This window comes from Hemicordylus capensis, chromosome 2 (genome assembly GCF_027244095.1).
Source record: "Hemicordylus capensis ecotype Gifberg chromosome 2, rHemCap1.1.pri, whole genome shotgun sequence".
NCBI lineage: Eukaryota > Metazoa > Chordata > Lepidosauria > Squamata > Cordylidae > Hemicordylus > Hemicordylus capensis.
The window spans coordinates 185,706,298-185,734,294 of NC_069658.1; the positions used below are offsets into that span (position 1 = coordinate 185,706,298).

The window sequence follows — 27,997 nt, forward strand, 5'->3', positions numbered from 1 at the left end:
TCCAGAATAAGACTAGGAAGGGCTCTTCCAGACTCTGTAAATATTACTTTGCACAGTGTGTCAGTCACTCATAGGCTTTATTACTACAAGCTATGGTAAGAAACCTGAGCTGAGGGCATTTTAAAAAAGCATTACATAAACTCTTAGAGGCTAGACCTATCACGCTAAGTAGAACTTCAGTGTAGAAATGTGCTGGGGCACATTTCCACCACAAGAAAATACTTAGGTTCTTGCTCTCCATGTAATGTCTGCCAATGACTAGAGGAGAGCATAAGATCAAGGCTGCCAGGCAAGCAAGTGAGCATTTTGGCCAGTCACCAAAACGGCGGGGAGGCTGCTTAACAGTCCAAGGAGTGTATGAAAGAGCCAGGGAAGAGGTCTCCAATACCTATGAGGCAAGGCAGTTGTTTCAACTCTTGTGTAAGCTGCCTTTAGCTTTCCTTAGAATTGGAAAGGCAAGATAAAGGTTTTTTAAAACAAATTTCACACACAGGTTTGACAAAGGGGCTGAAGAGGATGTCATCCTTGCCACAGACGACAAGGGGCACATTCTAGAGAAGTTACTATAGTAGTCAGTGCTGGAATAACTTAGTAGTTTCTGGTGTCTGAACAACCTGCAGTCCTGAGCCAGTAGCTGAACTGGCATTGGCATGAAGGACAGGTGCTATAGCACCAGAGCTCTGGCTTCTGAAACTTTATGCAAATTACCCATACTTGCTTTAACTTAGCCACAGCCTAAACAAAAACCATGGAGGAAGGGTTTTTTTCCTCTGTTGAATCTGGAGATCAGTTTAATAAGCTTGTTAGCAAAGAGCTAAAATGCCATTTTTTCCTCTCCAACACTTCCCTTGACCCCTTAACAGAATGCAGTCTTGAACCTATTTTTCCTATAACATTGGGATTGCAATGCATGGGAATGTTCCTCCTTTCACAAAGTCACCAGGGCCCTTATGCATTTTATTTAGAAAATAAACTGGCACTTTTATTGTCTGCAATCTGCTTCTGCAGTACAGGGTTAATAAAATAATGGGGTTAATGTTAAAGTAAGTCCCACAATTTCCCTACCATGGTAGGAAAAACAACTCAGCCATGTTAGAGGGGGAAATGAGCAATGTAAAAAATAGACTCTAAACCAAAGCCCCTGGAATCACCACTTGTCATTATATACATCTGCGGAAAGAGCCAGTGGGCCCTGGTCCTGCAAAACCCTGGAATTAGCTTGAACACACAGCACAACACACCCTGTTAGCAACAGTGTTGTCCCTTCAGCATTGTGAGGAGGAGGAGTTGTCCCCATCGCTGTATCCACCCAGCTCTTCCATAGAGTCCATTGGAATGTCATTTCTCTCTTGCCCTATAGAATGTGGGTTAAAGTCTCCCCCTCTCCTTTCCTTCCCACTCTGCTCAGCTTCGAGGAGGGGACCGATGGCCTGTCCATGGCTTGGAGCGGTGGTGATGGCTGCTTTGGGAGTGAGGGGGGCTACTTCTGGTCCAGTTGAGAGAGTACTGATTGGTTTTATACCAGTTGGCTTGCTGTTCAGAGTCCCACAAGCTTGGTCCAGTCTGAGACTGGCGGCCACTCCGTCCACGCCGTGTGTCTCGGGCTCTGTTGAGCTGTCGCCAGTAGCTCTCACAAATGCCAAGAGCAGGTGCCTCCTGCTGGGTGATGGCCCCTTCAAGCAAGGCATGTGGCAGTATGTGCAAACGAAGACGGCGCAGTGTGTGGCGGAACCGATTTTCTGTGCCTATGCACTGGTAGAGCCCACCATCGGCAGGTGTCACTGGACCTAACAGCACACCTTGAGGTGTTCGTAGTAGCACACGGTCCCGGGGCAGCTGGGAAAGGACAAGAGCATGAGATGAAATTAGTTTGGTTCTCTTGTTCCAACCATGATATTCCCTCTAAGTGGTTTCTCGTACCAGTCTGTGTGGTTGCAGCTTCTGTAGGCCCACCAGAGCAGACCCTAAGCCCCATACCCAGCTTACACAAGAGACCCCCTCAAACTGATTTTTTTCCTTCATTAATTCATTTTTAAATTACATTAAAAATAAATAACTTTCTTGCCTAGTCTTTTTTATTTTCTGCTCTCAATAGCTCTTCTGCCTTTACAGCCCAAATGATGTGGTCTAAAGATTATTTTGAGTTATTGCTATGAAGGGGGAGACTTACCACCTTGCGCTTGTCGGAATTATCTGCTTGCATAAGCCATTTGATGGAAGCATGAGGAGAACGTGGCTCACACTCCAAAAATACACTTCCACCTTCCAGTCCATATTGAACATGCTCTGGTAATTGTTGTTCTATTATGATAAGAGAAAAAAGAAAGTTGGAGAATAAGCCCAGACTTCCTTGAGTTCTGTGCACCTGTTGTACTGCCATATTTGGCCCCAAAAATGCAGTAGCCACCCCCAGCTCTGCAAAAGGGAAGCAAGAGCTTGTAAACAAACACTCCTGAAGCATACCATGCTTATGTTTCCCAAACAGTGTAGAACGTGACTGGTGTGGAAAATCCCTCGTCTCAGAGACTGAACACCAAGGCTAAGTTCAGCACTGCACTGAAAGAGGCAATATAATCGAAGGATTGCTCCAGTCCAGACAAGCGTTTGATCAGGAAACAGCCAGAGGCCAGCATCCACAACAGTGAACTGAGGGAGGGAGTTACACTGCTATCAGAGGATGAGAGCAAATGTAAGGGAGGCCAAAGTAGGCCACCCTCTTCCTAGAGGTACTTGGCCTATTTGAACCAGAAGTGCTAGGAAATCCTCTCTTCTAAAACATTTTCTGGAACTAGCTCAGCCTTTCTACCAGACATTCACAAGGACAACACTATTCTTTCCACCCGTCACTCAAAATAAGTTGAAGGTGACATGGTCTGTCATCTAAACCTAAAACCACAGATTATCTTATCTTAAAAACAGGGCAGCCCTTCTCTGTTGCTGGGACTGAGGACACCTCTAGGTTATCCTTCCTGTAAGCTCCAAGACAGGACAGTTGATAGAATAGAAATAGAAAGCTACGCCTACTTGAAGCTGAGGGGGATAACCCTGCCCAGTTCTTTTCTGTCCTCAAAAGCTCCAGGCAGCGATTTTTTCCTTCTCTCACAGGAGGGTGCCCACAAGGGAGCAGGAACTACATTTTCCCTGTCAGGGAGGATGCCTTCTTTCATGCCCAGTGCCAGTCCTCGCGTGCTCATCAGTACTTCTAGTAAATGGGAATGAGCTGTCCAAGGACCCAGTCAAGCCAGCTGTGCCTTCTAATTTAGCTCTATCAGTATCCACCATCCCAGGGTGGCTCAGTTAGTTGCCAAACTCTTGGCAAACGGTAAATATGTCAAAAGATTGCTCTTGTCAACAGAACTGGTGGCAGATTCAATACAAGACAAAACAGCTGAGCAGCCACGATGGTCACTAGGAAAGTATCTGGTGCTGGCTAATGGACCCAAGTAGAATGGGATACTCATGAGAGCAGACTTGGATGCACAACTGCTAGGTGCCTTCAGGGGACCAGGATCCACTAGTGCATGATATTATTAAACCATGTTGCAGAATGGTAAAAACTATCTTTGAAAACAATCCTGGTTGCAATGCCAGTGTGTAGGAAGGTGAGAATACGAACAAGAAAATATTGAATATCAAGGGTCTCTCAGGTTTTTTGTGTGAAAAAGGACGACCCTTATGTACTTTTGCACAAGAATTTGCCTGGTTAGTTTGGATGTTTTTCTCCACAAAACCACATTATCTGTGAGGCAACTGAAATGAAAGGTACTTATTTCCATTAATCTACCCTCCTTGAAGTTGGAACACTTCATTTTGAGAAGCTGGAAGATACAAATCACATCAAATAGGTCCTTGTTTCCCCACCCAGCTTCTCTATTTCCCAAGGTGGGAGACAAGGAGGAAAAACAACCATAACCAATGAAACCACCTCTTACAAGGAAGGAGCACTAGTGCAGCACCACCTCAGCCAAATGGATAAAGAAAGGTCTAGGAATAGCCACATGGAGGTGTTGGTTCCTATCAGAGATAAAGGAATGCCTTCTCAGCAAGGGTGACCTAACATCTTATAGCCATACATAAAAGAAATCTGTTTAGTTCTCAGTACCTCAAAAGATTATGAAAAAGGAGGCTGATGACCTGTCCACACTAGAAGCAAGCTACCCTCAGCAATCCCTGGTCTGTAGATATCTTAAGGAAGTTTTTTTTCCGGATTGCCAGAGAATTGGCAGCATTGGGCCCAAACATTTTCTTGTGTGAACCAAAGGCCATGACAAAATGGAGAGAAGAAAAAGTATATATAAAGTGCCCAACAACCAAGCACACACAAAATTAAAGCTACCTATCTGTATTAAAGCCACCTAATGGTGCAGTGGGGAAGCAATTCTATACCGCCCTTCCAAAAATGGCTCAGGGTGGTTTACACTGAGGAAGGTGCTGAAAGGCATCATCTCATACTGCATAGAAGATGACACTGACTCAACGGCACAACCTTTCCTATCTGTATTAAACTCCCCCTCAAAGTTCCCACAAATTTAGCTCTAGCTTTTCCTGCAATTAGGGTAAACAGACACTTCATACCTCACTACCACATTGTGATCCCATAGCAAAATACAGCTTTGGCATCAGACCTGAAAATATGTATTCCAAGCCCTAACAGTAAACCTTCATCTCCAAACTCCGATGATCATGATCCACATCTGCTATCAAAACTGCTTATGACTGAGATGATATTCCAGTATAGTTGCTAATCTCATAACAGGATGTCAAAGCCCTACCTTCAGTGCTCCAGTCAGGGAGACACACAGCAAAACTGGAAATATTTTTTTTATCAAAATGTTGTGCAGGAGCTGGTCCTATCTTGAATGGTCCTGGCTTGATTTAATTGGGCAAGCAGCTTGCCAATTTTCCACCACTATTGGTATGAGCCCTGCCAAAGGGGAGTCTGCCAACAAGGACAGGATGGTAAGATGTTAATGGGTTCCCAATGAAAGGGCAAAGCTACATAAATGTGACTGAGCTAGGCACCATTTCCTACATCTTCTTAGTCAGCAATTAGCACATCTACATCAACACTGATGTTACCCCCAACGTCTCTGAATAGGCAAAGCGGTACCAAATATCACTCTATAAGGAGGCCCTGAAGGACACTGTGACATGAATGGCACACGGACAGGAAGCTCTGCAAATCAGGGACATCAAAGCAACCGCCAACAGACACGGAGGCTAGTCTTTGGATCCTCGGGGCTTCTATCAGCTCACCAACATGTTCTCTCAGAGATAGACCTCTTTAAAAGCAAATAATTGCAATATTCTTGCCCAGATACTTGGCACTAAGAACAAGAGAGTAAATAACTTGCTACTCAGTTGACAAGTCTGTTAATAAACTTCTCTATTATTGCCTTTATTTATATCCCTGCTCCATCCTGCTGGCTTGAAATGAGGCTGCCCTTCTTCCGCAGGGTCTGCCAGGCATTTCTGCAAGCAAATGAATCCAGAGAGTGACATCACTGAAATATTAATCTCTGTTTAATACTGACAGATGTTTCCAAATGTATTAACACTAGAGTTAAATTCATATAGATAGAATTAACAAGAGGAAAGTAATTTCCAAGTTCCTCTTGTGCAGGTTACAGAAGTATTAGTGATCTCTAATGACACTCTTACCTTCCCTCAACCAGGAATGACCAGCTTTTCAAGAATGCCATTCCTATACCTTTAATAATTGTGTTGGAATTTCAACAGATGCAGCTTTCCAGATCTATGCAGTTCTATGACATGACTGCCACTGGGGAAACTTCCTCTTCTATACTGCTATAAAAGGTACAGGAACTAGCATTAACTAGGCTGGCCCTAGACACTGTTGACAGGCCCAGCTCTGCTGCAGCAAAGTCCGATGATCCACTAGACCATTCAGATGTTTTGACTGAAATAATGGAGGCAGCACAATGAGGATGCAACTAGGTCATTAAGATAGAACTGAATACATCACTTCATCTCAAAAAGTTATTGTAGAGCTTGAAAAGTGCAGAAAAGGGTCACCAAAATGATTAGAGTTGGAGCACCTTTCCTGTAAGGAAAAGCTACAGCAATGAAGATGATTGGAAGCAAACTCATGACAGATGAAATAATTTGCACATAATTCATTGAATTCACCAGGCTGGTTCAGACATCCACACCACCTCAATTAGAGCAAGGCTCCACATAATGTCCCTAAGTCTCGGGAATGCAGATTTCCCCTACTCTTATCTCCGTGCCAGCATCTACTTCCTATCTAGGTCAAAATAAGCCAAGATTGGTGGGTTCAGGTGCCCCAAGCAATCTTACCTCGTTCTAATCTTGCTTCAAATAACCGGAGATCTGTAACTCACTTCAAACCTTGGTTACAGAGCTCGGGTTATTTGAAACAAGTAGGTTAGAATAAGCTGAAATTTGTTGTGTCATCCGAACCAGTCTCAGCTTATTTTAACTTAGCTAGGAGGTAGACACTTGTGTGGGGATAGGAGTGGGCAGCACGTTCCCAAGACCCAGGGATGTCGCACAGATCCTGGTTCTGACCGAGCTTCCATATAATGTCTGAACCAGCCCACTGATTCAGGATATAAGCTGGCTATCCATTTAGATGGCTTTAAAAGGGAGTTAAACAAATCCATGGAGATCAGTGGCTAAATTTTAATAATTTTAAAAACTTGTTTTAATATCTATTTTATTCTATTTTTATTGTCATGTCTTTTAATTTGTAACCTTTAAATATTTTAAATTTTGTACATGGCCTAGAGATGTACATATCAGGTGGTATAGAAATATGATAAATAAAATAAATACATGGAACCTCCACATTCAGTGGCAATATACCACTGAATTTTATTTTCAGAGTGGTGACAGCAGGAAGGCTTTTGCCTTCATGTCCTGCTTGTGGGCTTCCCAGAGGCATCTGTTTGGACATTTCCTTAGTTGCAAAGACTCCCCACATGTGGCAGGCCTTTGCTCAATTCATGCTGCATATTCAAACAGGAGAGCCTTCCAAGGCTCAGACCCTTAGCAATAATGTTAAGCAAGCAAAGAAGACTATGAACAGTTCTCCCAACAAAATGAAGAAACACAATGCAAGTTAGCAGCACCATTTACATGTTGCTGTAGAAAGCAGGACTACGGGTTCGACGCTTTTAGGCCCAGTATATACAACACATCACTGATGGTAATTCTTCTTCTTGATCGTGTAAATATCTAGAAGTGAAGCGTATTTTCTGCTTCCATGGGCAAGAACTACTCTTCAGTAACAGGGCTTAAAATAGCCAGTCGTAAAAATCCAGCGAATGACATGTCTGTAGTAAAACTACTACTACTACTTAGTATTTACATAGCACACTTTTGAGTGTTCAACGTATTCCGCATGTATTAGTGTTGCCATCCTTACAACACACTGTAAGATATTGCAGATGGGGAGCAGAGGCGGAGAGGAAGTGGCAACAGCTAGTGAGGTCATGGCAGACGTTCACATTTGGACTGGGGACTTCCCGATATGTCGCTCAGCCCTTATCACACCCTAACTCTCTTGTACGGCTAACGGTTTCTAATGATACTGCTGGAGTGTAGAAACGTTTACAAGAGAAAGCAACATCACTGGTGGTTTAAACCTGCAGAAAAGCTTTCTGTGGGGTCACATACAAGCCACTAGTCCTTCTGGAACCTCACGGTCCAGACTTGGGCACTATTCTCTCTCTCTCTCTCTCTCTCTCTCTCTCTCTCTCTCTCTCTCTCTCTCTCTCTCACACACACACACACACACACACACACACGGTGGTCCCTGCCCTTTCCTTCCAGGACACAGTCCTGCCTCTCATCACCCCTGCCCTGTTCTCCCAGACACATTCCCTTCCTTGCAGAAGGAGTGATTCTGTTTTTTCCTTCAGGAGTGCTGACCAGGCATGTCCTGATCTGGGGAGCGAGGATAACCCTTCCCCTTGTAGTGATGTGAATCAAGCTTGCCTTGGCCGTGCGATCCCCAGAGGCGGTGTACTTCCCATCCCAGGCTGTTCTCCTGAGGCTGTCAAATTATCCCAGTGTTCATGATCAGGAAATGCAACATTTGCAGGCCAGGAGGCACTGGGGGCTAATCCTGGGAAGGTGCTGGAGAGACTTACCCTTGGCATTAAAACCCCGGCACTGCCTCAGAGGGTCACCATGTTTGATGTCCTGGCGCCGGCTCCTCCTGAATGGGAACAAGTGGGGTGGCGGGGAGAGGATAAATGTATTCCCTTGCCTATCCTAGGTTCCCACCCCAGTCTTACTATGAGCAGTATAAATGTAGTCTTACTTATAAATGTAGTCTTACCAGTCTTACTATGAGAGGATAAATGTATCCCCTTGCCTATCATAGGTTCCCACCCCAGTCTTACTATGAGCAACTGATGGGGTATTTTAACACCCAATATTATTCATAATGGCAGCTATAATGAGAATGGCAATGACAGTAATGGCAACAAGGGCAGAAACGGACAGACGGCCATCCCTTCTTTCCACATGTAGGACTTCAAGGCTGCTGGCAAATCTGTTTCCATCTCAGGGAAGGCAGGCTTCTCCACGTAGGCCTCTCCCTCGGAACAAGCTCACCCACCCCCTCACCAGACACCTGGTGTCCAAGGAGGAAGCCCTCCCGCAGAGCTGCTGCCTCTCCGGTCCATCTGGAAGCGGAGCAGAGAGCAAGGGTGGGGAGGGGCAGGGTCGCCGCTGCTCCGGCTACACACTTCTTCCCACAAGCAGCTGCCTTGAGGGCAGTTAGAATCCTCCCCAGAGGAGGCGGCTGGATGGAGCTGCCCACCCCCCACAGAACTCCCCACGGTGGTTCTGGCCATCCCGAGAGAGTGAAGTGCAAGCCTTCCCTCAAAGCACCTGCCCGCCTGCCCCTTCACTTCTCTTCTACCCAGGAGCCTACCTCTTGCCTGTGTGGCTGTAGCGAGTGCAGCGTTGCCCGTCCCAAGCACAATAGGGGTCTCGGGCCAGGCAGCAGTCGGCACAGGCTTCCCCATATTCGCGGCATCGATGCAGGCTCAGCTGGGAAACGCCCACATCAGAGGAGACATACAGCTGTTGCTACAAAGGAGAGAGGGCAGCATGACTCATGGAGCCTAAAGCAAAGGCCCATCATCCCCAACCACAATTTATTGTGGCTGGGGATGATTTGTAGTTCACTCACAGCTGGAGAGTCAAGGTTGCCCGCCCCTGTGCTAGGAGGAGGTAAACCAAGAAGGTCCTAGGTCTCAGCCGCCCTCCTCAAATACTCTCAATCGTTCTATTCTCCCTTCATATATCTTGGGAGCCAACCAGGTCTACAAAACTTCCAGTTGGAGTCCTTCAGACAGGGGTGTGGCTATACTTGGACAAGGGGGTGGGGGGATACCGACGTCCCTGGGCCTCTGGTGGGCAGAAGGGTGGGGGGTCCTGTCAGCTGGATGACAATTCACCCGTCACATTTCACTGTTGAGGTTGTATGAATATATGAGGCAATTGTATTAGGTATATATGTGGATAATGTTTCTGAGCCAGAGGGGAGAGAGAGAGACAGAGACAGAGAGAAACAGAGAGTGTGTAAGTAAGTAAGTGACTGTGTGCATGGGGAGTATGTTTGAGTATTATTTGTATAGGAGCAAGAGCAAAGGCATGCTGAGAATGTTTTGTGGTTCACCAGAGTTCTTCTGCAGTAAAGACATGATGGGGAGAGAGAGGAGAGGAGGAGGAGGAGAGCAAGCAGCAGGGGGTTCCGGAGCCCATCTTCACTTCTGGTCCAGGTCCACTCCAACCTTGCTATGCCCCTGCCTTCAGACACTTCCCCCCCCCTGCTTGTAGTGTTCATAAAGTGCTGCTTCAGTCCTTAGTGACACATGACTATTACTACTTACCCTTTTGGAGGATATCCACAGTGTCTTCACTGGAGCTGGGGTCTGCAAAGCAAAAGGGGGAAGCAACATTTGAAGCAGAGATTGGGGCAGAGAGTGCAGCAATAGGCAGATGGGTCTGGGCTTCATCTCCACTCACCCTGAACACCTCCACTTCCTCCAGTGTCAGCTCTTCCAGGACACCCTGTTCCTTGGGCAGCACAATCACCTTCTGCACCGTGCCCTGGTCTGGAGGAAGACCACCCAGGCATCATTCATCAGGAAGGCCATTTTCCCTTGAAAACATTTCTCCCCTTCCCTCTATCACCGCACAACACATAAGTGTACTCATTTAGGAAACATCCCGTAGTGCTGACACTTGAAATATGCTTTGTCTACAGTGGTAGGGACTCCACCCACTTTTGTATCTCACTGATTTGGAAGGAGGCAGAGGGATTGGCAACCATGGCTGTGCCAATTCCACGCATCCGCAACTGCACAGAGCAATCTCAAAATATGGCATCCTCCATAGAATGAAGCCAGAGCCAGCCCTACACAGGAAGCAGAACAACTTTCCTCAGGCAGCAGATTTTAGTGGGAGGCAGATTTGATCTCTCAAAAAATGCACATTTAAGGGACACAGTTGCCATGACACCCAGGTCAAGCCCAGCTAGAGTCAGAGGACAGCATGGATGAGCCTCCCAACACTTTGCCTAGTGTTAAAAAGCTGGAAAATGATACTTCAGACATTAACAGTTGTGCATGCCAGCACTAGATCGCTCGGTAGCACCTGAGTTAAGCCCAGGGTATCTGGACATACCCGTGCCAAGAAAGAGCACCTCGTAGCGCCCGTCCACCGCATCCACCAGGTCAACAGCCAATGTAGTGAAGCTGTAGGGCACATTGGTTCTCACCAGCAGGGGGCGGCGTTGCAGCGGGTAAACAGCATTGTACATCAGAGGGTGGGCACGCACAAAGGTCACCAGCTCATCAGATAATTCTCGCGTGGTACGGAGCCCTGGGGTGAAGGTTCCTCCAGGACACTGGGAGCGGGGTGGGGAAGAGAACCAGGGAATAGGTCAGAGTCTGGAAAATACTAAGTGTTCCAACTCTACTGTTCCAACCAGAACACAAAAGAGATGCAAAAAAATAACCTCTATCAGGGAAGCGGTTAACAGAAGAAAGACTCAAGAAGTTTAGGGGAAATGGAATGTGTGGAGGCAGGGAATGAAAATATAGGCAGAAGGGGACTGAAAGTGGGAGACAGTGGTGACTCACCGCTCCAGGGCGTGGGTATGGCACACGGCCTGTGTAGGGGCCCCATTGGTAGTTGTGGCCCTCCTTATGGGCAAAGGGCCCATTGAAGACTGTGCGTATGTCAGCCATGGAGTAAACACAGACAGCAGAGCCCCGGAACACTGACCTTGGGGAAGAGAGATTGAGAGAGGGAGACACACACACACACACAGGCGAGGGGGTTGAGGTCTGTCGCAGGCCGGCTGTCCAGGCTACGCTTTGCCACTGAAATCCCACTGTCCCTGTTAAGCAGGACTCACCCCAGTGTGGAGAACACCCCATAGAGCAGTGGGTGCTTTTCATCCTGAGTGGGCAGCAGGAAAACATCGCCTTGAGGAGGAGAACAAAGAGACTGAGCAGCTTGGCATGGGTGTGCACATGCGTGTGGGTGATCCTGCCAACCAAGCCTATGCCAAAACCTTTGGCCCCGACTTCAGATTAGGGATGGGGTTGTTGTTGTTCCTGACTTCAATGCTCGGTGTTAAGTCACTCCGTTAAATCTTTATCCAGAGCTAGCTTCCCTGGCCCCCAACTCACTCACTCAAGCCCAGCATTCTCTCCAATGGCTGGAGACTGAACTCTAGTATTGGCTCTCAACTGCCCTGCTCTGCTCTTCCCAGCTCAAAGCCCCGCACTGTAAAAACAAAATCCAATCCTTTTCCAAAACAGGAGCTCACGCAGTTCGTCAAAGAAGGTCTCCACGCCATCCTGGCCAATCACGGAGCAGACAAGGCGGGCTTTCAGGAACGTCGTCCACTTGTTTACCAAGGAGCGCTGCCCCCCATCGTCATTCTGGAAAAGGTCAAGATGCTCGGCTAGTGCATGGCTCCTCCATCACTCCACACCAAGAGGAGCTGCAGCCACCTCTGGACTGCGGGTTACTCATCTGGGGGCAGTAGATGGTACTGGGATCTCTCACCTAAGCGCCAGTACATGAGTGGAGAGCAGCAGAGGAACATTTCATGAGAATATAGGAAAGGAATGGCAGGGAAAGTGTCATCTTCGAAACTGCAAGGTGGAGCTAAGGAAGTGGAGTGAAGCTGCAAGGCCTTAGATTTGCTCTACAACCCTAAAGAGCAAGAGGAGGCTTGGCGTTAATAACGAAGGGGAATGGAAGCCTCTACTTGCTCTGCAAAACACACAGAGATGCACCAGAGGCACTGATGCTCACTCCCAGCCAGGAGTCTCCTCTTCCCACTTCTCTCAGGACTAGCGAAAGGACATTGTCAAGAATGTGCCCCCATCTTGGTAGGCTTCCTTCATTCTGGGCAACCGGTCCTCTCCAGGACTGGATAAACCATATGCTGTAGCACAGCAGCAAATAGCATCCCTCACCTAATGCAATTGTCCAAGAGCATTACAGCTCTGTACAATACTCTATATTCCTTGAGAAATCTCCACAGCCCAGAGCACAGCAGCTGCTCCTTGCCACATGACAGGGTTGCAACAGCCATGCTTCCCATTGTTGGGCACTAACTTTAAACTATTCCTTGACAATCCACCAGGAAGGTCTCCTGCATAGGTCATGATGAAATGAGTGGGACTGGGCTCTCATTCAAGTCCCACACGTTTCTAATGGGTTTTTGCAGGAAAGCTTCCCAAAGGGGTTAAGAATATAAGAACAGCCCTGCTGGATCAGGCCCAAGGCCCATCTAGTCCAGCATCCTGTTTCGCACAGTGGCCCACCAGATGCCGCTGGAAGCACCAGGCAGGAGTTGAGGGCAGGCCCTCTCTCCTGCTGTTACTCCCCTGCAACTGGTACTCAGAGGCATCCTGCCTTTGAGGCTGGAGGTGGCCCACCTCCAGCCTCATAGAGATTGTGCTCAAAGCCTGTGCAGAATGAACACACACACACACTCTATGACAAGCCATGGATCTATGCACTCTGTTGCATATGGCTGTACATTGTAGTAGTTGGATGGCTTTCTCGTGTGTCTGTGTGCTTGCAGAAATGCAGGTAGAACAGAGAGGAAGGCATATGGCTCAGAGATTTCTGAACAGCCCTGCTGAATCCGTCCAAACTCACAAGTGAGGCAATAGCCCACTCCACTCTTTATCTCCTGTACCAGCATTTGGTGTACTGCTTCAGAACTTCTGTGGTTTGCTATATCCTTGAGCCCAGGGCATAAGATTCAGCCACTTTGCTGAAGCTAAGCAGGCCTAGGTCTGGTCAGTGCCAGGATGGGTGACCAATGGCATAGCCTGTGAGCTTTATGAATGCTGCCCCGAGTTCCATTGTCCTGGCCTTTAAATCCAGCTCAGACTAGTGCAAGTATTTTTAGGACCTCCACGCACAATGTTAGCTCTTCAGCAGGTGGCAGAAGGAGTAGCACCAGCAAAACACACACTCCTGAGGCAGGATCCTGATGGCCCAGGCCTCAGAAAGTGACCCCATGGTGTGTCCCCACTCCAAGAGGTACTCACCAGGCAAACCCGTCCCACCCGAGCAAGCACAGCAGGCCCCACGGCACCCTCAAGCGCTTTCTCGTGGAAAAAGAAATAGAGCTTGTCATCATTGTGGTCGGAGCTGTCAGGAATGACGTGGGCTTGAAGGAAAACAGGGTCTGGGGAGCGGGGAGAGGAAGGAGAGGCCGTTACTTTGGTTCACCACTAGGCGGCAACAGCAAAAACAAAAACAGTTGAGTTCAGCGGTGGTCAAACGTTTTGGGAAATATGCCACAAACCATGAGACAGCACCACTCTAGCCCGCAGTCTGCCTCTTGTCTTCCAAACTGGAGTCGTGGAGTGTCGGAGAGGCAGGCAGGCCTGGTCCATGTGCCCTAATCAGGCCCACAGGCCCGCCTCTTCCTGTGTGTCACCACAGACACGGCTGCATGGGCCACTTGAGGCGCTGGTGTCACAGACCCGGGTATTCATCTAATCATTACCCTTGGACCGATCAACCCACCCTCCTTTGGCCTCCCTTTGGCTCTGCTCAGCGGCCATTCCGCTTCATACCATAGAGCCAGCGGGAATCGTGTTGCTCCGTGCGGACAGCTGGGCGAGGCCCCATGGTACGGAACAAGGCGGCATCGGTGCCCATGAAATCCACATGCACTCCAGCATACAAGGTGTTGTCTGGGAAAGGAGAAAGAAGAGCCACACAAGTCCTATTCGCCCATTAGGCCCAACACTCACGCAATCCATGTACTTAGGTGCAGATCTGTATGTGGGCATAGTTACTCACATGTCATGTTGAAGGAGGGCAGGGGCGGAGCCACCATTGGGAGAATGGGTTCAAAGAACCCGGGCCGCTGCCAATCGGGGGCCGCAAGCACGGCAACCCAGACACACCACCCACGTTTGACGTCAGACATGGGGGGGTGGGTTGCTGGTTTAACTCCCACACAGGGCCATGCGGCTGGGCTGCTGGCAGACTGGCTCCACCACTGAATGAGGGCTCAGCAGTACACTTCCTATCTGTATCCTGCCTTTCAGGTGGCATGTAGCCAGGTTCACCTTTAAGATGAATGCAGGTACAGTCGTTCACACAAAAAGCCATGTACAAGTGTACAAGCACCTCAAAGCAGATACAACATAATGTCTGAACAGGGCTACACAAGATCTCAGTCACGTGGACATATATGCCCTATACAATCTTGAAAAGTGAGCTGGCGATAGAAGGGGACACCCAGCTTTTTGAGGGGCCACCATGTGAAATATAAGCAGCACAACTTATATGGGCCACCTAGCCCGGCATTTCCTACTTCAGGGTTTCTCAGTCTTTCTTTTCCAAGAAGGGGGAGACTGAGGCACACTGCCCAACACACACACACACACACACACACACACACAACCTTTCCCCCTTACAGCAGCAAACTCCCTGCACAATTTTGATTTATTTGTTGTTATGCACCAGGATGCTTTGCAGGGTGACTCACCTGCAAAAGCAGGGAATTTAAATTCTCCACTTTTGGAGCGCACACCAGCCAGTATGCCATGGCACATCGGTTGGGAAATGCTTTGCCGACTAGCAGCTGTCCCGGATGTCGAGCTGGGGTCTCTCCCAGTCTTGCTGCCTGAGATTCATGCAACTGAAGATGCCAGGGTCGGAACATGAGGCCAGATACCTCAGGGGCAAACTAGACATGACCTTCAGCATGTGTGTGAGGCTAGCAGGCTTGCTACTGAGGACAGGAAAGTCAAGCAGGCCCACCACAGCTGCTATTTGGCAAGGATGAAAAGGTTCCACTGGTGTTCATGGGAGCTTTCTTTCCAGAGCAAACAGCAACCATGTGGAGGCCTGATCCGGATCAGGACCATGGTAGGGGCAGAGGTTCGAAATCCTCTCCCTCCCATGCTATGGTCCTGAACCTGATTCAGCTGCTCTTTATTGAATAAAAGGAAGCCCATGAATCCCAATCGCTTCCTTAAAGTCATATCTGGTCTGACTCTAAATTCGAATGTAACACAGCTGCTTCTACTGCAAGGCCCTCACCAGCTCTTTGTCCCCCACTAATCAGCTTTGGGGCATTAATCAGCTCTTTGCCTACATGTGGCACACCCAGCCAATACGAGAAATAGAAGATCAGACAATAGAGGCCGTAGAAGCATGTTGAAAAGGGCTCCGACACAATGCAATGGCATCTGGCCAGATGCACACCGATAAGCAAGACAGCCACACCCACCTATAGGTCACAAACAGGAATTAAGACACAGAAACACATGAAAGCACACCAGTCAGGTCTATGCAAGACAAGGGCTCTGCATCCAGTAGCAGGCTGGCCCCTGGGTGACACGGGCACACTCACTCAGGGGCACTTACTGACAAGCACAGCCATGCTGTGCTGCCGTGGGTCGTAAGGGCACTTCCCCTTTCCTGGCTCCAGGGAACGAGGCACCATGCGGAAGAGGTACTCCTTGCAAGGGGGAGAGGAGAGAAGAAGAGAGTGGGAACATTAGCACAGAAACCAACTCAAACAACCTAGACCCCCAACTCACTCCCAGTGCTGGGGTCAGAGTCATAGGGACATAGGAAGCTGCCTTACACCGAGTCAGACCATTGGTCCATCTAGTTCAGTATGGTTGACACTGACTGGCAGCAGCTCTCCAAGGTTGCAGGCAGGAGTCTCTCCCAGCGCTGCTTGGAGATGCTAGGGAGGGAACCTGGGACCTTCTGCCCACAAGCATTCAGATGCTCTTCCACTGTGAACTATGAGGATATTTTACAGCAGACAGTGCTCACTCATCCAAATGCAAACCAGGGCAGACTATGCTTAGCAAAGGGGACAATCCATGCTCACTCCTGCAAGACCAGCTCTCCTTCCCACGCATATCTCCTTTTCAGGGTCTCTTTTTCAAACCCACTAACCCCAGCAGGGAGAGTGTCAAGTTTCCTGCTTACTTCTGAGCGCCAGCCACGGTTGATGAGGGCGCAGAGAGGGTGGTAGGCCCCTGTGCCACAGGCGTAGAGGTGGGTGCGGTTCAGGGGCTGCATAAGTCGTATGTAGTTGAAACACTCGCCCTAGAAAGGAGGGAGGAATCGGGTCAGGCGGTGGCACCGATCTGACTGCGGGCCAGCAGTCGGTGCACCCCCACCCCCATTGTCACCCTCATCGACACCCACCCAAGCATATGGAAGGGAGAGTCCAGCTTGGGCGGGTGGACCTCCGGGATGACTCCCTTGGGCACGACGGCCCGGCCAACAACACAGAGCCATGGGCTATGCAGGGTCCAAGGTTAGCAAAGAGGAGGGCATGGAGGCCACACCTTTCCCCTCAGAAACCCCAGATGCCCCAGAGGACAAGCGGCCCCTCCAGAAGCCCTGTGCCATCTCGCAAAGGTTCTTCCACAGAGACTGGGGGAGTGGAGACCCAGAAGGTCAAGGGGTTACGCTACAAGGTTCAAGGGCCAAAGCAAAGGTGATGGTGCAAGGGGCCGCCACTCACCCGCTGGCCCTTCCCTGCCAAGCGGCACTCGTTCTGGTGGCTCGGTAGTGCTGGCCAGTGGATCTGGGGAGAGAAGACAGGACGGGGTGTGGGGGGAGAGAAGCTGGAGCGGCTCCTGCCCAGAGGCAGCCCAAGACACTGCGCTGCCTAAGGCAAGATGCGCCCACCCACCCCATCTGCAGGTGGTGGTGGGGGGCCTCGGCATTATCCGGCCATGCTACGGAGGCAGTGGCGGCATCCAAGCAGTCTCAGAGACCTCCATGAAGCCAGGCGGTGGTGGCAGGGGCCTTCCTAGCTCAGGTTAGTTGTGGGGGGGGGGGGAGAAGAGGTGCACCCCAATGGAGGGGTGGCATGTTCCAGTAGGGCAAAGTAGGACCATGGCAGTGGAGGGCAGGGTGGTACCTGTGGTGGGGTCAGAGTCTAGCACCTGCTGCTCTGCACACACCTCTCCCTGAGCTGCCCCCGAGGCAACCGTCTCTCCCTGTCTCATGGAGGGGCTGCCCCTGCTCCCCCCTTCCACCCCCTTGGGCCTAATGCAGGTCCGCAGTCAATTGTCTAAGTTGGTCCCTATGAAGCTCGGCCTAGAACCCATACAGTTTGCATATCAATTCCCCCTTAGGGTTCCCAGATGTGGACTTTTATCCTGGATTTGCAACTATTTAACACACACACACACACCCCCGCAATTCTTTCTGTGCTGGAGGGGTTTCCCAGAGTTCCAGTGATCCTGCTGCAGGCACTGGAGTGGCTCAAATCAATCAGCAGCTGTTGCCCATGAGTAGACCCATTGAAAACAATGGGCTTACCCATATGTAACATTTGCTGACTGGTGGCAGGAGGAGCTCATTTGTATGTGGCTGCTGCGCTGGCAATTGCCATCCCATTCCCCCATCCATGTGGTTTTTTACAGCAGCCTGCCTCCTTGTTTTCTCAGTAACTCACTGGGCCTGGCCTAGTGGCCCCAAGGAGGGACAACTGTTTGGTCCTCTCTGCTGCTCTATAGCTGCGGTGAGCAACTAGCAAGCATCCTCCAGGTCAGGAAACTTATGCTTCCCCTATATGCATCACTGTGGAAACCAGGCTAGTGTTGGAGAAGGGGTGTGTCCCCCCCACCCAAAGACTCATGAGATTCTGCGATCCAGAAGTTACTGGTGTTTTGAATTGTGTGCAAAGGGTTCTGTGGTGGTCCCCACCACTGAAAATAAAAATAAAATGCACCATTTGTCCCATAGGATTTTGTGATCCAGTCAGAGGAAGGCTGGTATTTCAAACGTGTAGGAAAAGAGATGTGCAAGTTGTATGTATTCTCAAATGATCCTTTTTTTTTCTTAGCAAAGCATGTGTATATTATAGCAATTGGCATATGTAAATTTTATGCAAAATGAAGCCTTTTAATGTGAACCGCACCAACTACTTCCACTTTTTTGATGACAAATTTTTACTGTTTTCAGCACCTGGACCTGGCTACCCTAATTCCCCACCCTGCCACTGCTCAGAGCCATCCCAGCTCTTTTGCCCCCTGGGTTGCCTGCCCACCAACCTCACTCATGGCTTCCCAGAAGCGTCTGGGCTGGCCACAGTTGGGAGTGGAAATGCTGGACTGGATGGACCTTTGGTCCCATCCAGCTGGCCTGACAAGGGGCCAAAGGCTTACGATGAGGGGCTCCTTGTTAATGTTGTGCAGATCCAAGGCCACCAAGAAGTCCCGTGCCCCCAGGTAAAGCCGTTCCTGGTCTTGGTCCATCAACAGGATCCGATAGTCACTCGTGTTGAAGGTGAAGCTGAAAGGACGGGCTGTCCGAGTCTCCAGCAGCTCTGGGGAGAGAAAGCCACAGAGTCAAGGCCCAAATCCATATGCTCCCACTCCCAAGGCCAACCTGTCCCCCCTTTGACCCACGTGCCCTTCCCCGTATGGAGGGTAAGACCCAAGAATCCTGATCTTCCTCCTTGCTTACCTTCTCCCCCAGCCCCCGCCCACACCCACACACACAAAGGGCAGCAGCTGGAGGAGCATGTTAATCCCCGAAATGGTTGGGCTGGGCTGCACTGAGCTGAGCTCAGGGGGTATTTTGGTCCCATGAAGTGGCTAAGGCGGAGCCGACGTGGGCGTAGGGGGGGCACTCAGCGGCTGGTACAGCAAAGAGCCTAAATCCCCAGCAATCCCCCCAGCCACATTCCACAGGCGCAGATCAGAGAGCGGCCTGGTGAGCTTCCCACCTGCGGTGACCTTGGGGACAGGGCCAGAGGACATCCGTCCCTCCGCCCGTTACCCTCTGCAGCCAGGCCGAGGCAAGAATTCAGAGACCAGGGACAGAAATTGGCCTAATCCCTGCGGACAAGTGGGCTAAAGCCTGGAAGAACAGCAGATTTCCGGGGAGCTCAGTTAAGGACAGGTGGGGGAGGGAAGGAAATGAGTCTGAAGTGGCCGAGAATTCAGATCCAATTAAGAAAAGGAAAGTCCTGGAACAGTACCCCAGAATTCCTAGCTCTCAGGCCTCTCCTCTGATTCAGCGGACACCTCCTAAAACTGGGGACAGAACCCAGGAAACCTGGTGGAATCTCCCAAGCATGAGCACTTACGGCAGGTGGGAGACTCTCTTTCCCCCCACCCCTGGCAAAAGATGGCAGGCAGCCCTCATGGCAGAGTGCCCAGTGGTGGGGTGTGTCATGAATACCCAGAACTGATCAACAATGACCATTATATAACACTGGCCGTATATCCGCAGTGCTGTTCATCAAGCAACACTGGATTATCAGGAGCTATAAGCAATTGAGAGGGCATGACAGAGTTTTTTCCACTGCTCACCATAAAGGAAGAGAACTTCTATACAAATTTCACAGTTTTCAAATGCAAGCCTCCAGGTGTTGGATTACAACTCCCATTAGCCATTGTATCAAGGGATGATGGGAGTTGTAGTCCAATACCATCTAGGGACTCAAGTCTGAGAGCTCCTGCCTTAAGGAGAAGCATTGACAAACTGTGTACAAACCGAGTTTCACCTGTGGCATACCATCAGTGGTCAACTTATTATTGGGTGTCGCATAAAGGTATTATTCCTCTGATTTACTCCTCTGGGGAAAAGTAATACCGCCAGTATTTTTTCCACATCATTTAAGAGATTTTTGATCATCTAGATGAATCCCCAGAGACTGGTCAAGGAGGAACAATCTGTCCATGAGGTTTACATTGGATGAGTCCAGAATCTCCCTGGAGAAAACAGGACGATTCTGTTGCTGGATAAACAAGAGCGGAGTTGCTAAGGAATACAAATCTGCCAGCCGAATGGACCGCTCAGGGACCTGCAGACCTCTCACATGCATGCCCACCTGTCTGTGAGGAGGAGGGACAGTGCTTTGGAGGTGTCTACACCAAGGAAGACTGAAAACTGCCCCCAACTCCATGAGCACACGACCACTAACGGCAACAGTGTTCAATATGCCATGTATTCACGTGATGTGCACTTGACCACCAGCCCATGCGCAGGAGGACATTCTGGAGTATGCATCCATCCCTCAAGCAGACCACAGGGAGAAGATATTCAAGCAAGCCAAAAGAGAGGATCAATGTCAGCCGAGATGACCTCAAAAACTATCAAGAGCAGCTGCTGAAGAAAACGTTCTTCCGGCGTGTTTCAATATCTTCTTCAGCGAGGGGATGGGGATTGGAGCCCGGTTCTTTCCGGTCCTAGTCGGGCACTAACCACAACACTACACTGACCCACCTTTCTGAGTTGTTGTACGTATGGAGGGTACAATGCAAGTGCTTGGAGCACTCGACAGTGCTTTGCACAATCACAATCACCCTCACTAGCAGGAGCAGCATTCTTATTTCAGCATTGGCGTGACGCGCCCTGGAGCCTGGCAATCGGATAAGCGTCAATGTCAAAGAAAGAGCCATGCACACCCTCCTCCAAGAGCCCCCTTGGTACAGATGCACTGCCTCTGCATGTGGCAGATGTGTAAAAGCGCCACGCAGAACACGGTGCGCACAGCGCAGGCACAGGCGACAGCCCAGCCCAGCCCAGGAAGCAGTCAAGGCCTGCAGAGTGTAGTCGCCTTCAGGGGCTGGGCGTCTTCTCCCTGCACGGCTCTCAAGCTCTGTGCCCGACCACACTTAAGTTACACCAGGCCCCTTCCTGCCCGCATGAAACCTAAGCTGGCCAGACACCACATCAGACCCAAGGAACACCCCCTGCACCTCTGAGGCTCCACTCCAAGACGTCACAACCTCGCTGGCTACATCTCACATATAGAACAGTGGCTTTTGCTCAGACACAAGCCAACATACGTGTGTGTGTGTGTGTGTGTGTGTGTGTGTGTGTACATGCATGCACACGTACACAGAGGAGTCAGAGCAATGTTCAGAGCTTTGCCTTTTATAGCCAAGCCGCTGCTGCTGCTGCTGCTGCTAAAAGGAATGAATTGTCCTTTGGCCAAGGATCTCTCCCTCTCTCCCTCTCTCACACACACACAAACACACACACACTTCAAGGGCTGAGCCAGCCTCAACTGCCTTAGTTGAAGGAAAGGGGGCGGGAGGCAGTGGTTAGAGTATCCAGAATTTGAGTCCTGGGGTGTCCCCCCCCAGAAATTAAATGAGCCCTGCTTTGCCCCCCCAAGCTCTCTTGCTTCCCCTTCCCCACAATATGCTTTGAAAGGGGGAATCCGTTGAAGTGTGTGTTCCAGCCCTTTCTCTGTATGGCATGCTGGGTATTTTAAGCCCTTCTGGGAAATCCTTTCCCCCTGTGGCTGGCAAGTAACCAGATCCCGGAATCCCCGAGAACAGAGAGCGTAGGGGGAACCCAGCAAGGTCACAGGAGATATATTGGGGCAGGGGAAGCGAGAGAGGGAGAGAGGAGGCAGAGAAACCCACCGTTAGATGAGAGAAAACTGTGCTGAAAGCGGCAAACTATACACAAGAAGCTCGGCATGCAATCACTGAAATGCACACACATGCGCGCGCGCACCTGTACAAAGGCAGTGTTCGGAGCAAGGATATACTCCAGGCAGTCTCAGCATACAGGATACCAAATGTGTGAGTGTCCTTGGCATGTGAATTATGACCAGTTGCTGCCTAGGGCCCAGTTCAGGACACAAACTCACACAAGCTGGCTTGGTAGTGTGCACACTGGTGGTATGTGCAGTCAGAACTGCCCATTCATGCTGCACTGGGCATATGCATCTCCTAGCACCCACAGAAAGGCTACCATGAGGAAATCTTGTACCCATTTGCCCGAGCACTTGTGCCTGCATGAGTGGCCTCAGCTTGCTTGTGTCGTGGAACATCCCTCCTCTGGGCTCTGCTGAGGAGCATGTGTGCTTCCCATGGGCATACACCCAGTGGCGCTCTTCCCCTTGAACTTCGGGGCCAAAGTCCAGGGCCTCTACACCCCCTGGGGCCCCCCAAATCCTCTTTAGTCTGTCCTGGGTGGTGTGGTCACTACTGGCCTGCACTGTGCTGGCCGACCAAGTGTGATTATGACTTGTCTGGGTGCTTTAGAGGCAGAGCGGGGAATGGGGACACACATGTGTCACGGTGTGTGTGTGTGTGTGTGTGTGTGTGTGTGTGTGTGTGTGTGTGTAGAGGGATGATGCTTAATTTGCAGTGGTGGAGTTGGGGGCACCCAGCAGGCAGGGGATCCTCCAAAGGCCTTTAGGTCCAGGCTCCAAAATTACCTAGGTGCACCTCTCCATATACCCATTGACATGTGCTCAGAATCAATTGCTCCAGCTTTTGCTGGCATGCAAAAATGTGATCCTTCTCACGAGACCACACACACACACACACACACACACACACACACACACACACACACATATATCTATGAGCAGTTGCTGAAATAAAGTGGCACATTTTCCTTTTCTGTCCGAATTAGGCTACGGAACCCATTGCCACGGGATATTGTGGGCGCCCGTAGCATGAATGGTTTCAGGAGGAGAAAGCATTAGATGAACGTATGGAAGACAGGCCTGTTGTGGGATACTAGCCAGAAGTGCAATTTCCATATTTGGAGACAGTAGCCCTATTCAGACATTATATTCAAGACTTGTAGAAATAGTGTACAGATCTGCACACCGGTACAATTATTCCCACATTATGCTGAACACCGTTACAGCAGTATGCATCCTATCTATACCATGCATTTGGAGGTCCATACTGTACCCAAGTTCACTTTTAAAGCAAATACAGATGCAGTGATTCACACAAACACATGTACAAGTGTACAGACATCTTAATGCTGAGCAAAACCTGTCCACCCGTCTGATTCCAACACAGTAATTATTATGGTACAGAGATGGGGAGAGAGACATAATTTCTAGAATATTCCTTTCTCCACTTGCAGATAGAGAGTTATGCCATTTATACTCCGCTCTTCCTCCATGGATCTCAGGGTGACACACACAGGGACTATCCCATTTCATCTTTACAACAACCCTGTAAAGTAGGTCAGGCTGAGAAATCATGGCTGACCCAAGCTCACTTCATAAGCTTGAATGGTTGATCTGGGGATTCAATCCTGACCACTTCATTCCAAATCTGACGTTCTAACTACCAGAGCACTTTGGCATGGGATTATGGTACACTTCTGCAAATTATGGGTTGTGCTCCACACACACAGAGTCACTCAAAGCCTTGCCACAAGCACCAATAGGTTTGCCTCTGTTTCTTTGACACTGTTCGACCAGCACGTAATAATCTCCCTGTGTCTTGTTCGGTTTGGAGCGTCGGACTTCTTTCCCAATCTGCAGTTCATTACTGTTTGGGATGAACCATGGCATACACATGCCACAAAGGTCAAGGGTTCCTGAATGCCTAGGACTCTAAGCAATTCTGCTACGCCATCAGGGATTTGGAGGCCAAACCTAATATTTGAGAATTGCAGAGAAACAAATTGGGTTACTCTAGAGATCTTAAGTGCAAATGTGGTGCAGATAACAGCTGTAATCCTAGTCACATTTACCTGGGAGTAAGCCTCACTGAACAGAGTGGGGCTGGCTTCTGAGTAAACATGCATAGGATTAGGTTTGCACACCTTGCTCTCTATCTCAGACCTTCACACACCTCTAAAAGAATTTAGAATAAGGCTGCAAAAAATTGCATGCTTAATGGATCAATTAAGATATTTGAGTCTGTTAAAAAGATGCTCACAGTAACTGGGCAGCAGACCTTCTAAACAAGTCTTTAATTACTTTAAATGCAAGCACTCAATTACTTTAAATGCAAGGAAGAGAACTGGTTTTGTGGTAGCAAGCATGACTTGTTCCCTTAGCTAAGTAAGGTCCATCCTGGTTGCCTATGAATGGGAGACTAGAAGTGTAAGCACTGTAAGATATTCCCCTCAGGTGATGGAGCCGCTCTGGGAAGAGCATCTAGGCTCCAAGTTCCTTCCCTGGCATCTCCAAGACAGGGCTGAGAGAGACTCCTGCCTGCAACTTTGGAGAAGAAGCTGCCAGTCTGTGTAGACAATACTGAGTGAGATGGACCAATGGTCTGACTCAGTATAGGTCAGCTTCCGATTTACTTACTAATCTATGGATGGTAGGCAATGGCATTTTCTCAGAATGGGGGTTTCCCCTTCTCTTCTACACAGAAGGGGAAGCCTCTTCTGACTCCGGACCCAACTACATGCCTCATTGAAGCAAAGAATGCTTCCCCTCCCATTCACATGAATCATGCTATTCCTATGCATTTGTATGCACATTTAAATCGGCAAATTGATCAAAACTCATACAAGTAAAAAACTGAGCTGTCTTTAATTGAGTGACAGCCCTCATTATTAGATTTTATATGTTTTGGGTTTTTTTTAACGGTTAGTGTTGTCAGCTGCCACAAGTGTCAAAGTCGAGGCTGGCTGGGACAGAGGAGACACAAACCGGAACAGAAATAAAACCAGCAGAACATGCACCTCTGTGGTCCCAACGGTGATCCAGACAGAGCACCAGCCCCGTCGGGCACATTGCTTGGGTACCATCTTGCAGCTTTCCCCTCCCTCCCTCTCCAACCGCCCCCCCCGCCACCTGCGGTCCTTCCTTTCCCCGGATTCACTCACCCAAGCCGCCTCCCTTACCTTTGTAGGTTAGGTAGACACGGGGGGCGCCGGTGAGGCTGCTGTGGCCGAGGCAGCCCCGGAACAGCAGCCCCAGCAGGAACGAGGTGGCCCAGGGGGGCATCGTGGCTGAGGGAGTCTTGGAGACACCTGTGGGGAAGAGCAAGCGGTGATGGGCCACTGCTGGAGGGAGGGAGGGAGGGCACACAGCTCCCGGGGGCTCGGCTGCTGCGGTGGAGGGGAAGAGGACTAGAGGGCGCTGCGCGGGAGTTCCCGAGATCAAAGCCGCCTTCCTCGTCCCTCCGTCCCATCGGGCACCCTGCCAAGCAGCTGTAACCCGAGTGGCGGCAGCGGCTGATGGGCACTTCAAAGGCTCGGACTCCCTCTGCCAGCTTCTGCTACACTCCCCCCCTCCCCCAGGCTAGCGGCACTTTGAAGCTTTGGGTACAGAGACTGGGAGTCCCCCGAGGGGTGCTCCGCTCTTCTCCTCCCCTCCCCACCCAGGCGGCACCAGCTTCCTACAGGCGCAGAGCCAGCCCCTCCCTTGGCATAGCGCCCCCTGCTGGGGCCCCGCCCAGACCTAGGGGGCGGGGAGGGCCCTTTCTCTTGGGACAGCCCCCTTCATTCTGAAGAGGGCACCACTGAGGCTTGAGCTGCCATTCTGGACACAGGCTTGGGTCGGCGGTGGCCTCCTGACGCCATCACTCTCAGCACCGGGGGCAGGAGCGGCAGAAATCCCTCCCTGCGCCCCAGCCGGGCTATAATCTTCCCCATGCCACAGAACAGGTGCCAGGGGACAATGCCAGCAGCAGCAGCAGCAGCAGCCCCCCTGCACCACCAGCACAGCTCAGGCCTCGGTGCCAGCAGCAGGGCCTGGGGCTTTGATCTGCCTGCCAGCCAGCCTCCTTCCTGGCGTGCGCGCGCGCTCCGCTCTGTCCCATCTCCTGGTCAACAGGCTGCGACCTGCTGCTGCTGCTGCTGCTGCTTCCATACCTGCACCAGGTGCAGCTCCCAAAGCAGTGCATGCTGGGACATGGAGTCGCCAAGGGCCCCAGGTGCTGCTGCTGCTGCTGCTGCTGCCCACCACAGAGCCTGCTACCTTGAGACACACCCACGCATGCACAGCCTGGGACCCATGACGGGCTGGCACACTTTCAAGTCACATATCTAGCCTTGGGACGAGACACACCAGCAGCAGCAGCAGCAGCAGCAGGGGAAGTCAGTCTGATGGTCACTACAGCGGCTCTCCTTCGCGAGGAGGACGGGACGCAGCCCCGCCGCAGCCTGCCGGAACCCAAGACGGACTCGCTCGCCTTTCCCACCTTGCACACGGTTACCACGAGGCGCAGGGCAGAGAAGGCTCTGCTCCACGCCGCGCGCTAGGTGGGCAAACGACCCTCCGTCTGTGGCTGGGACCCATCGGCGGCGGCGGCGGCTGCATCTCCAGACAAAGGCAGCCAAATCCTGCGCACGCTTCACCTGGGAAGGAGTGGGTGCCACTGAAGTCCACGGGAGAGGGGGGCTGCCTTCCTTCCGAGTCAACGTGCATGGGATTGAGCTGAAAGCCCCAGAAAGAAGTGTCCGGGACGATAGCTAAGGAAGCACACACAGACAGGCCGGGGCTGGAGAGGGGAAAGCAGTTGCAGGCTGAGATTCAAGATCGCGGACCGAACACCGAGCAGGGACCCTTTTGCTGGGCTAGGCGGGGAGACAGGGCCAGGCTCAGAGGAGGGCTTCTGCTCTGGGACCGAGGTGGAGGTGCGGGGGTGGGGGGCTTCAGACAGACACGGGGCGGGGGTGGCTGGGGGAGAGAGAGAGACCAGGAGGAGGGCTCGTAAGGCGCAGCGGTGACTTACCCCACGGGGGGGGGGGCTCCCCGCTTGGAGATCAATCCCGGGGGTTAGAGCCAGCAGGCGGGTCTCCCACTTGGTGGTGCCCAGGAACGTTTCTCCGCGATGTTCTGCCGGAGGGACAAGCAGCCGCCAGGGAAGAGGGACATTTCTGTCCCCCTCCCCGGGGATCTCTTGGGTTTTAACTCCGGCGGGGAGAGGAGCAGGGAACTCGCCGTTTCCCACAGGACAGGCACAAAGTTAATCGGCTTGTGTGAGTTCCTCTGCCTCCTGCAGCAGATAACCAGACCCTGCCTCCCCCGAGACGTGCTGGGACGGCTTAACCCCTTCGCTACTCCCAGGGCCACGAAACCTCTCCAGGGCTTGGCTGTTAGTTGGTGCCCCCTCCCTTCCCTGTCAGGAGCGATCCTGTGGATTACAGGGCAGGACTCCGGGCAAACGCCAGAGTGATGATGGCGGGGAAGCCGCACGCAGCTCACATCTGATTCCCTCCTTTCTTGGGTGGGACGGAGGAAAGAGTCGAAGCCAGGTCAGGCGGTGCTCTGGGGGCCCACGGAGGAGAGATCTGCCTCGCTCAGGCGGTGGCCCATTCAGACCAGACAAAGAGGTCTTTTTTACCTGAGCCAGGGCTGGAGGAGGGAGGCAGAGATCCCAGCCCCTCTCCAGGCCAGGGAGCCATCAGGGCCCATTTCCTCAGCAGCCGTTTGCATCCTGCTGCTCACCGCACCTTTGGACTCTCCCCAGCAAGGAGGAGGAGGAGGAGGAGGAGGGCGGCGGCACCTGTGGGGGCCCGAGAAGGGGAAGGACTTGACAACGGATCTCAGGTGCTGGAGCCCCGGGCAGATCCGGCTGGAGCAGGAGAGGTGAGAAAGACGCCTTGACAGACAGCCGACTTCGTTTTAATTGGCCTCTCTGCTCAGTTCCAATCCAGTTCTTTCCAGAGCTGCTCTCGACTACCCGCCTACCTGGCCGAGCTGTAATTAAAACGCGGCGGGGGAGAGAGTCTGCCCCACTTTGGCACCCGTCAGAAATGCGGGGGTAACTAA

The 27,997-nt window shown here is 50.9% G+C and overlaps 1 protein-coding gene across 3 annotated transcripts; it reads right to left on the reverse strand.

The window, feature by feature from the left end:
• Positions 1-27,379, reverse strand: LOC128343346 (semaphorin-3F-like). 3 transcript variants are annotated; one of them, XM_053292255.1, is made up of 18 exons: positions 26,958-27,299; positions 25,123-25,251; positions 18,708-18,868; positions 17,054-17,116; positions 16,510-16,629; positions 15,931-16,024; positions 14,124-14,243; positions 13,590-13,729; positions 11,843-11,957; positions 11,426-11,495; positions 11,148-11,292; positions 10,690-10,912; positions 10,030-10,118; positions 9,894-9,935; positions 8,930-9,087; positions 8,139-8,206; positions 2,171-2,301; positions 1-1,836 (listed from the first exon to the last, which is right to left on the reverse strand). In XM_053292255.1, the coding sequence occupies exons 2-18, from the start codon at positions 25,223-25,225 to the stop codon at positions 1,405-1,407; spliced, it is 2,274 nt and encodes a 757-aa protein (XP_053148230.1). In that variant the 5' UTR covers positions 25,226-25,251; positions 26,958-27,299; the 3' UTR covers positions 1-1,404. The 3 variants fall into 3 exon arrangements, with proteins under 3 accessions (XP_053148230.1, XP_053148231.1, XP_053148232.1); XM_053292256.1 differs by lacking the exon at positions 11,426-11,495 and having other exon boundaries at positions 11,148-11,287; positions 26,958-27,297; XM_053292257.1 differs by lacking the exons at positions 1-1,836; positions 8,930-9,087 and having other exon boundaries at positions 26,958-27,379.
• Positions 27,380-27,997: the final 618 nt, after the last annotated feature.

Bases quoted from the DNA above. Each gene is read 5' to 3' on its own strand.
- LOC128343346 (XM_053292255.1), bottom strand. From the start codon at position 25,225: ATGCCCCCCTGGGCCACCTCGTTCCTGCTGGGGCTGCTGTTCCGGGGC. The intron at 16,025-16,509 runs GTAAGCAGGAAA...CCCCCTTGCAAG, and splicing joins ACCGTGGCTGGCGCTCAGAA to GAGTACCTCTTCCGCATGGT. The intron at 9,936-10,029 runs GTGAGTGGAGAT...TTTGCTTTGCAG, and splicing joins AGGAAGTGGAGGTGTTCAGG to ACCCCAGCTCCAGTGAAGAC.